The following is an 11134-nucleotide window of genomic DNA, read 5'->3' as shown; positions in this document are numbered from 1 at the left end:
ATGTGTTTATGAACCCACCTGTTCATGATATATGTTTATGAACCCACCTGTTCATGATATATGTTTATGAACCCACCTGTTTTTGATATGTGTTTATGAACCCACCTGTTCATGATATGTGTTTATGAACCCACCTGTTCATGATATATGTTTATGAACCCACCTGTTCATGATATGTGTTTATGAACGGAAAACCTGGAGTTCCTCCTACAAATTGTTGCACTGGACTCATCATCGCTCAAACCTGGAGATTCAAACATTAGTTAATCTTGTCGCTAAAAGAGAATATAAACAAGTAATCCCTCATTTCAAAATTCATAAGTCTAAATCATATTGGTCGTTTAATATTTTTAATCTGTTGTGAATCGGGCTCTAATTTTTTAAATGGAGGATCACTTAAAATTGTGGACAGTTCCTTTAATTTTCTAATTTTTGCAGCTGGACATTTTGTGTATCATTTAATAGTATGGGAGTTTTACACAATGTACCTTTAATTTCTTTCTATCTTTGCAACCTAATGGTGTAGACCATTGAAAATTCAAATTTGTATTAGTCATCAAGCTTGTAGTTACGGGTTACAGAAGTGATTCAGATATAATCAAGTTTTGAAGAATTTGAAAATTAGAGTTTGGTAACGTTATGTTACAGAATATATAATGATGTTTATAGACTAAAAGTACCATGAAGCTCAATTTTTTTAAGGAAAATTAATGCAGATAAACAAAAATAATAGATTAGATTTTTATCAGGATATCATCGTCTTACTTGAATAGCAGTCAGATTTATCTCATTTTATTATCTATTTCAACAAAATATTTTAATTGGAAAAATAAAATCACAAACTGTTTTATTTTCTGTTTTTACAACCTTGATATTTCTAAAACCATTTAAAAAATGCAATGAATTTCCTTGACATTAAATATCTATAGATGCTGTCTGCTGTAGCAATTTAGTGTCTCCGTTTTATTTTTACGTCCGTCATAAAAAAAAAACATTGCAGTCGACTGCACACATTCAATATACAATCTCCTAAGTCCAAACATGTTTTTTAAATGATGAAAAAAGACTTTAAAAGCAATATAGCTCCCTTGCGGGAACTGCAAAGATAGCAATGCCTGCTTTACAAGGATACCCATGAAACCATACTCTGATCAAAAATGTGGAGCGGTAACGTCGTTTTTCTGACTCTGAAGTGTTTATTTCTGATCATTTCTCCAGTCTTTCAAATTAGCAAGAAATGAGCTCATAGTCACTTTTGCAGAGAAACCAGAAATCAAAATAAACAGTTTTCTAGAAGAAAAACATGGATTTATAATACATACTTGTAAATCAGACATTGCCATCTTTCCATGGTTACTTTAAAAACTTTACAGTCGCTTTAAACATTAAACTGAAGGATATGAAACGGTGATGAACTTCTATTGTTTAACCAAACTAAGATAAATATTTCACTATTGGAGTTAATCGTAAAAAACAAGTCCGTCAAGTTACACCGCGTACAGAATCAATGTCTTTCTTATGTTGAGATGTGAGGACAACATTTTTTAATTTTCAGAATCGCCAGGAATTTTAGTAAAACGTTGTTTTAAAAATATCAAAGCTATGACTTTTTACAAATTAAAACCCTATTTAAAACTTTTAAAAGTGTATTTGGAAATAGAGGTAATTTAAGTCGTTAATATATCTGTTAAATTTGGCAATATTTTTATGATTTATAGTTAACAATATATAATTATAGTTAAAAGGAAATAAACATCTTCTCTATATCAAATGGCGCATTTGTCGAAAATCATTCCAAGTATAGTCGATATTTATAATATTATAAACAAGATAAATAGAAATAGAAATATCTAGTAATAGATATATAAAAATATATAAATATATATAAATAGATATAGTGTCCAAACTTTACAGTACACTTTTTGTAGACACTTTGTTAATGGTGTATTCTTTGGAAAAATGAAGTTCTTAAAAACAGAACAAAGAAAATAAACTATTCTCATTTGTAGTTATTTAAAGTTTTAAAGCATGAGATTGATCCAGCAGGAATGTATTTTCTGTAAATGTTGTAACTTTTGTTTTGCAACAATTATTGCAGTTTTATTAGCTACTAGCTGAAGGACCCGGCGTTGCCCGTGGAAAATTTTTTTTTAAATTTTTAAATAACTTTCGAATTTTTTTTAGCCTATAACACCCGTTGGTCACCCATGAGTGTCCACAAAAAAAATTCAGCCCAATCGGTCCAGCTGTTTGGCCGGCTATACGCAAATGTCTTGTTTTATTATATAGAGATTGTAGTTATATCAGCTAGACCTGCTGACCTTGCTGAACAATTAAAAAAAACAAGAATTCGGCCAATTGAATTGAGTATTCCACAAATTACTCAACTTTTAATGAAACTGCTTCTTATCTTGAAGTTTTAATTGTACACAAAAGTTTAATGGTCCCAGGCTAGTCGCTTAATTTTGTTATGTTGTACAATGCAAGCTATATAATGTACAGTTTACTTAAACTGACAGTGTACAAGACAAGAAAAATCATAAACTTTTTATGATTAACAATTTCATTTTTGTTTGAGAAATGTAGGCTAAGGTTTAAATCACAAAGAAATTTTGAAAATTTTAAGCTATGGTTTATATCACCAAGAAAAGAAAAGATAGAGGGTGTCCCATGAAACATGCCAGTTGGTGAAGAGTTTAAAATGTCTTCTCCAATGATTAGTTAAGTTGTTGACTCTAAAGAGAATGATAAAAATATTATATGGCAATCATATTATAGTAAAATTGATCTCAAAGTAAAGTAAGTTTGAGGAAAAGATATATTTTTAACGATATAAACTGCAAACAACTTTAATATCCAATACGATATATGGAAGAAGATATTCAAAATTAATCACCAACTGTCATGTTTCGTGGGACACCCTGTATCTAAAGATTATCACCTATTGAAAATCTAACATTTTTAAATCTATACGATCGGGCGGTTTGTCTAAAATCTACATTTAGATAAGTTTGGCCTTCCATGTCAAAAGTGTACGAATTCTTAATCTCAATTGGTGACATGTTCTCATAATTAACCAATAAATAATATTTTTAAATGACTTAAGAATTTATGAAAATGAAAGAGGTATATTAAGAATAAAAGGGGGGGAGGGGGGAGGGGGGTGAAGAAAAAGTGTTAAGTATATACAGCGGCAGTTTAAATTAGATTATGGTCAAATATTTCTGGGAGAAAACTTTATATGAAAACTAGTTTTTATGTTTTGAAATTTTCATGCTAAACTCTCTCCCTCTAGTTAACTAAGCGTTAAGGATGCTTTAGGGTCTTCTATAAAAAATTAAGCTTTTAACCCTTTCCCTGCTGGGTACTTGAAAATCAGGATAGGCTGGGGGAGGGCGATTTTACCCCCCCCCCCCTCAAAATCCCATATTTGATGTCCAAATATGACAAATCAAATAAAATCAAATCAAATTAAATTAAAGCTCCAATGCTCTACTTTTGAATAAAGATAAAAATTGCAAAATCCGGTTAAATAGTAAAAATGTTTGCAAAAAAAAATGTCCAAAATACATTTTTGAAAAGGCCTTGATCATTCCATTTCAAATCTGCAAAAATATTTGCAAAATTTTAAGTAACTTGATGTGTAATTAAGAAAAACTAAAAATGTACAAATTTCTTTTGACGGGTTGTATGCAAATAATTTGCTAAATTTCTTTACAAAACTTGCGCTATCCGTTTCCTTATGTCAGAGGCTTTCCAAAAAGATCAAAACAAAGATTTGTTTGTTACGGGAAAAAGTAGTCATTCAGGCAGTGAGCCTGAGGACTCAGTTATTATAAAAGCCCGGTTTTATACCTTAAGGGAGGGCTGTGGGTATTTAGGAAAAAGTCAGAAAACTTTAACAGCCTCAGACCAATACATTTTGTTATGTAAAAAACTACAGGGGGGACCCCCCCCCCCAGCAGGAATAGGGTTAAATATTTATTTTCCTCGTACTATGCAAAACCAAAAATTTTAAAAAATAACGAAAATGGGTAATTGTTGTTTGTCAATAAACATGACTTGCGAAGTTGCGGTACAGAATTCGACACGTTTCCAGATAAAAAAAAAACCGATTTCTTCTTCATTGTTACTCAAAGTATAACGTTATAAATCGGCATGCAACTTTGAAATTGGAAGGTTACTTAAAATTACTCTTTCAATCCATTTCGGGTGAGAATTTTTGATAGCGAGAGAAGTTGTTGGACTAAACGGATGGTTTGTGCAATTGGTTACAACTCAATAGACTTAAAATAGGGAGAATTATTCAAATTATAGTTGAACAGGAGTCTTCCCCCACTTAATAGGGGTGGATTCTCCAAAGTGTTGAATGAAATATTGGTTCAACCTCTAAATACAAATTTCAGAAAAACAATTTTTTATTTTGTTAACTTCTGTTTAGCTGCAGCTTGAAAAGGGAAAACCCAGCTTTGCCTGGAGTTTTCCATGTAAAACTTAACTTAGAAGTTTTAAACAAGGCAAAGAATATTTCCGTGGTTCTACCGAGTTCCCTAATCAAAGTTTTAGACCAATTGGTAACGTGGTCAAGGGATTCGATCTTGACCAATTGGTAACGGGGTAAGAGTCAAGGGGTTCGATCCTGAGTTATAATCGGACAAACAAACAACACCCATACAGAGATTGCTACTTTATATAAATAAAGTCAACAAAATTATATAGTGTTTTGGCTGTTCAATAAAATCATGAATCTTTATTCGAAAAATAATATCGTGAGTTGTAAAAAAATATGTTTAATGTTTGTATTATTTTAGTTATGAAATAAAATCATTTTTTAAGATTGTGGATTGAACTATTTTAAGATATTGGGTCGAATTACATGTTAGGTTGCAAAATGACTATCTATTGTAATAAGATATTTATTAAAACAGTTTAATATCATTTTCCAACTCCATGATTTAAAATGTTAAAAAATAAAAGTTTAAAATCTGTAAAAAAAAGCATTTAAGATTAGCATTTAAAAATACATTTTTATTTGTTGAGTAAAAAAGTGCAAAGTTGTCGTGTAAAAATCAGCTGCACTATTAAACCAGTTTTCAAGACTGTCTTTTTAGTTTATATTCTGTTTTATGCAAAGAGAAAGGTTGGGGGGATAGGGTTGGTAGTCAGATCGATCAAAAGGACTGTGTACCCAATTTGAAACTTTAAACTTTGTGTCTGGTTAAGTATGAATTAGACATCAAAGTTTTTGTTTCTTTAAGCTGTTTATTTGCATTTGCGATTTCTCTGCGAAAGTGACATTCATGATTACATATATCTTGAAAAATGCTAAGTTAAGTAGGTTGACGTATAGGGATTGCCAGGCAAAGCTGGGTTACCAACCTAGTTTCTAAATATTGCAATATAAATGAGCTCCATTGTATCTTTTAGCATTAAAGAATTCAAACAATTGATTTGCCCGCAATCAATCAAATAAATCTGGAAGCTGATCAGAATATTACCTTTACTATATTTATTGTAGATATATCATATAGTTTTGATAGATTTATATAAAAATATGAACATAATATGATTTGAAAGCTAGTCTGCACAATAAAGCATATGATGATCGGTATATTTTAAGCGAAGAGTTCGTTATCAAAATTTACAAAGACGTAAAACTTAAGCAAATTGCAAATATTAAATGATTTTCATGTTAAATTCTCTTATTAAAAAGATTTTAAGGAAGAACAAGAATGTTTTTAAATTTTTACATGTAACAGAATAAATTTACGTGGGCCATACATGCGTATTTTTAAAGAAAAAACCGTATAAAATTCTAAAACTTACATTAAAAATTATTAGAGATATTTAGCACAAACACGGGCTTTTAGAAAAAATATTATGATTCTTTATGATTAGCGCACAGAATAAAAAATGGTTGCACGTTTTTTAACGCTGAATTTCTGCGCAAAAGTTTGCGTAAACAGCAAGAAAATTGCGCAAAAAATCATAAACCTATTAGATTCAAGGGAAAACAACTAAACGAGCAGATTTCTATAAGTTGAGCGGAGGCAGCATTGATTGTTTTGTATTTGATATTTATACATTTGAATATTTATGAATACTTAATTTAGGTCAAATTACTTTGTTTTGACTCCGACGAGAAAACTTGGCTGAAACGTTTCAAAATAGAAATGCTAAATTGTGTTTTGAATATAAATATGAAATACAAATTCACTAAGAGGGATTAAAAGATCATTTTTAAAAAACAGTTAATAGTTGGGATTTAAATGTATTTTGATAACAAAGATGTGGATTTAAACCGTTCACCCAAATTGGGGGGGTGGGGGCAATTTAAAAATTAACTAGCTTTAAAACCTGCACGTTTATCTACATTATAGTAATAATTATAGTAAAAAAAAAGTTCATAGTTTGAGTGTTCATAAAGAAAAAAAAAAAATAGAAATGCAGAAAAAAAACAATAACCAAATGAACAATTGTTATCAACATTTCAGAACTTTCACAGCCCTTATTCTGGCTAAAAATGCATATTGTTAGGCTATGATTTTATCAAATCATTGGTACATGCAAATGCATGTAGTGCATATATATATGATATATCTTTATTGTTATGCATGTTTATTAATAATGTGTAGAACTATGGAAAAAGTTTAAATTAAGAATTGAATGTTCTGAAAGTGTCTCAATATATTTTCATTCAGTTTTCAGACTTATCTCTTATAACTCGGAATCAATTTGTTCGAAATAAGATTTTAAGAAATTTGCCAAATAATGTTAAATTGCAGTTCATTTCTTGTGAACATATAAAGTGATAAAATAAATTGTTCAAACTTAGTTGTTCAGATAAGTTCATAGTTTACTTTACACAAAGTTCCTGGGAGGTATATAATCAGAACTAAGTCTATTTACATTTTTTTATGGGATTCTCAATATCATAAGAATTGTCCTTTTTTCATCTGTGACATTCATTCATTTGTTTCACAAATCATTATTTGTTTACAGTGTAATTTGTATTAAACATGATTGGTCATTAAACCTATAATATTGTGTACACTGCTATAGACTTTTACAGTACTTAAGTTTGTGCAAAATATTGCATTTCAGTGCACCATTCAACTTCCAACCGTGACTCTGCAAATTCTATTTTCTACATAATTTACAATATTGACAGTAAAAGAAACTAAAGGGATTATCTTAAAATCTGTTAACCCTATTCCCGCTGGGGGGGGTCAATTTGACCCCCCCCCTTGCGTATCCTGGTTTTCAAGTACCCCAGCGGGGATAGGGTTAATCGTTGAATTTCTATTTCCAAGTTGTACACAAATACTTTCCTATTTAATTTTGTCTTATAAACATTACACATTTATGTCACGTTTAAAAATCTTTAATTCTGAAGCAATCAAATATATAAGTAAGAACATACCCAATTCTCTTGTCCACACAATGTTTATTAACAATTATTTTTTTTAGAAAGAACCCTTTATAATCTTTACTTATTGGTAAATGGACTTTTTGCAGAATTTATAGTTCAGATATTTTCAAATATCTACAAAATCTGGTTGGAAAGATATAAAGATAAAAAAGATAGAATTCAAATTTGTTTTTATATATTGAAAAATAAAAATATCATGTGATTACAAAGTTTTCTACCTAAATTAAGTCCATTAGCTTGCTCCCATGATAAAGATTCTGGGTTTCAAATTCTGAGTTTCAGGTTCTGGGTTTCAGATTCTTGGTATACGTTTGCAAGTTTAGATTCTGGGTTTCAAATTATGGAATCTGGGTTTTAAGGTTCTGTGTTTTAAGTTTTAGAATTATTAGTTTTAGGTTATTTGGTTTCAATGTTTATAAACCTTTAAACAATCAGTTTTAGGTTCGCAAGGAAAATGTCAAATTCACTGAATTATTTTTTTTAACCTGTGAAAATATGTTAAAATATTTTTCATTCCTTCACTTTTTAAAAATTCACATTTAAGAATTGTTTTAATTCACTGTATGCCAGCTCTAATATGTCTTCATTGTACAGCTTAAACTGTACAGCATTATCTGTACAGTGTACAGTAAACGCCTTGAATGAATGTACAGTGTACAGTATGTTCCTGGTATGACTGTAAGAATACAACTGCAAGTCTGAAAGTTGCAATGTTCGACTATCAGACGCCGGGTGCCTCTACCCCGGTCTCTCGCCTCCCCTACCTCCGTCCTGCCAAAATCTACAGAATTGCAAACTGCAAATTTTTGCAGAGAGAGTACGCTGCGTAGAGCCTAGAGTGGAGGCTGGGAGTCATGTAAGAGATAGGTAGAGGTTTCGTGACAACCTGGAAATCATTTTATAAGTTAACCCTCTATTTCTTACAGCTTATCTATGTGCTAGCCTTTTTCTGTTGTCCATTTAGAAACTTTTGCGAATTTTTCTGTTTTGATTTATAGAACTAGAAAACTACAGAACCAAAAAACTAGAATAATAGAAAACTATTAGGATAGAGAATTAGAGAACTAAAGAGCTATAGAACTAGAGAACTAGAGAACTAAAAGGTTAGAGAACTAGAGAACTAGAGAACTAGAGAACTAGAGAACTAGAGAACTAGAGAAATGAAGAGCTAGAAAACTAGAGAATAATAGAACAAGAAAACTTGAGAATCACAGAACTAGAGAACTAGAGAACTAGAGAACTAGAGAACTAGAGAACTAGAGAACTAGAGAACTAGAGAACTAGAAAACTGAAGAGCTTGAAAACTAGAGAATTATAGAACTAGAAAACTTGAGAATCACAGAACTAAAGATTTAGAGAACTAGAGAACTAAAGAATTATAGAATTAAAGAACTAAAGAACTAGAGAACTGAAGAGCTAGAAAATTAGAGAACTAGAGAACCTTAAAATTTTAGAACTAGAGAACTAGAGAACTAGAGAACTAGAGAACTAGAGAATTAGAGAACTAGAGAGTTAGAGAACTAGAGAATTAGAGAACTAGAGAATTAGAGAACTAGAAAACTTGAGAATCACAGAACTAGAGATTTAGAGAACTAGAGAACTAGAGAACTAAAGAATTATAGAATTAATTAATTAAAGAACTAGAGAACTGAAGAACTAGAAAATTAGAGAACTAGAGAACCTTAGAATTTTAGAACTAGAGAACTAGAGAACTAGAGAAATAGAGAAATAGAAAATTAAAGTGCTAGAGAACTAGAGAACTAGAGAACTAGAGAACTAGAGAACTAGAAAACTAGAGAAATAAAAATATTTTGCGAGCTACAGAATCAGAGAACTATAATACTAGAGCACAATAGAAATAAAAAAAATTGGAAAATCGCGGAACAAAAGAGCTAGAGAAATAGAGAACTGGAAAACTAGAGAAATAGTGAACTTACAAACTACAGAATTAGAAAATTAGAATATTAAAGAACTCTAATAGAGCTAGAAAATTTGAGAATTATAGAACTAAAGAACTTCAGAGAACTGGAGAACTGAAGAACTATAGAACTAGAGAACTAGAGAACTAGAGATTTAGAACTAGAGAACTAGAGAACTAGAGAACTAGAGAACTGAAGAGCTTGAAAACTAGAGAATTATAGAACTAGAAAACTTGAGAATCACAGAACTAAAGATTTAGAGAACTAGAGAACTAGAGAACTAGAGGACTAGAGAACTAGAGAACTAGAGAACTGGAGAACTAGAGAACTTTTTAATTATAGAACTAGAGAACTGGAAAACTAAATAACTAGAGAACTAGAGAATTAGAGAACTAGAGAATTAGAGAACTAGAGAATTAGAGAACTAGAGAACTAGAAAACTAGAGAATTAGAGAACTAGAGAACTAGAGAACTAGAGAACTAGAGAACTAGAGAACTAGAGAACTAGAGAATTAGAGAACTAAAGAATTAGATAGCTAGATAATTAGAGATTTAGAGAACTAGAGAACTAGTGAACTAGAGAACTAGAGAGCTAGAGAAATAGAGAAATAGAGAACTAGATACTAGTGAATTAGAGAGCTATAAATAGATAACTAAAGAAGTGGAGAACTGAAGAGCTAGAGAACTAAAGAATTATAGAATTATAGAACTAAAGAACTAGAGAACTGAAGATCTCGAAAATTAGAGAAGTAGATAACTATAGAATTGTAGAACTAGAGAACTAGAGAACTAGAGAACTAGAGAGCTCGAGAACTTGAGAAATAGAGAATTAGAGTGCTAGAGAGCTACAGATATTAAGAAATAGAGAACCAGAGAACTAGAGAACTAGTGAATTAGAGAGCTAGAGAGCTGAAGAACTAGAGAAATAGAGAACTAGAGAGCTAGATAGCTAGAGAACTGAAGAGTTAGAGAACTAGAGAACTAGAGAACTAGAGAGCTCTAGAACTTGAGAAATAGAGAATTAGAGATCTAGAGAACTAGAAAGCTAGAGAGCTAGAGAACTATAAAACCAGAGAACTTGATAACTTGATAACTAGAGAACTAGAGAACTAGAGAACTAGAGAGCTATAAAACTAGAGAACTAGAGAACTAGAGAGTTTAATTTGCTTACTTTTGCTTAAGCCTTAATCAAGTAATTTTACAAAATGATTTATTCTTCTTAAAATTTCTTATTAGGCCAGAGGCCGAATTGAAAGAATTTGAGCCGCGGTTTAGATCCGCCAAAACCAGGTTTAAATTAAGCGCCGGCTTAAGTCTTCAATTTCAGCCGCGGCTCAAATTCTTTAAATTCGGCGCCAGAAAAAACGTAATTCAGACCTGATTGACGATCTGCAGTGATATTATATTGTACACTCTATATGTGTCAACAAATGCCAGTTGTTTAAAAATAATTTCCCCAGCGGCGCGTTCTAATCAAAATCTATAATTACAAGCCTGTTTTAATTTGGAACTTGAATAAGTTAGTTATAAGAAAGAAATGGAAACTTGTCATCATAGTATTAATATAAATGCTGACCACTGTATTAATATAAATGCTGACCACTGTATTAATATAAATGCTGACCACTGTATTAATATAAATGCTGACCACTGTATTCAAAAAGTTTCTTCCACATTTTTAGGAATACAAACAACCTCATTATTTCATAAGTTTTTCACTTTAAATTAAAAAACATAAAATTATATTAAATTTTCTGTAGTTGTAAAGGAGGCATCGCAGAAG

General features: G+C 30.9%; 1 protein-coding gene across 2 annotated transcripts in view; it reads right to left on the bottom strand.

Moving 5' to 3' along the window:
• Positions 1-8119, bottom strand: part of LOC111705337 (uncharacterized) — a 13248-nt gene extending 5129 nt beyond the window's left edge. The window contains exons 1-2 of one of the 2 annotated variants that reach the window (XM_023477835.1): positions 7651-8119; positions 164-244 (exon numbers count right to left, since the gene is read on the bottom strand). In XM_023477835.1, the coding sequence (XP_023333603.1) occupies positions 164-235 (72 nt within the window). In that variant the 5' untranslated portion in view covers positions 236-244; positions 7651-8119. Of the gene's footprint in view, positions 1-105; positions 144-163; positions 245-7650 lie in introns of those variants that run through there. The other variant, XM_023477836.1, reaches the window with a different exon arrangement.
• Positions 8120-11134: the final 3015 nt, after the last annotated feature.

The sequence above is a fragment of the Eurytemora carolleeae genome, unplaced genomic scaffold (genome assembly GCF_000591075.1).
Source record: "Eurytemora carolleeae unplaced genomic scaffold, Eaff_2.0 scaffold651, whole genome shotgun sequence".
In the NCBI taxonomy this organism is placed as follows: Eukaryota; Metazoa; Arthropoda; class Copepoda; order Calanoida; family Temoridae; genus Eurytemora; species Eurytemora carolleeae.
Note: the sequence above shows the minus strand (reverse complement) of the source record. Positions and strands in the feature narration are given on the sequence as shown.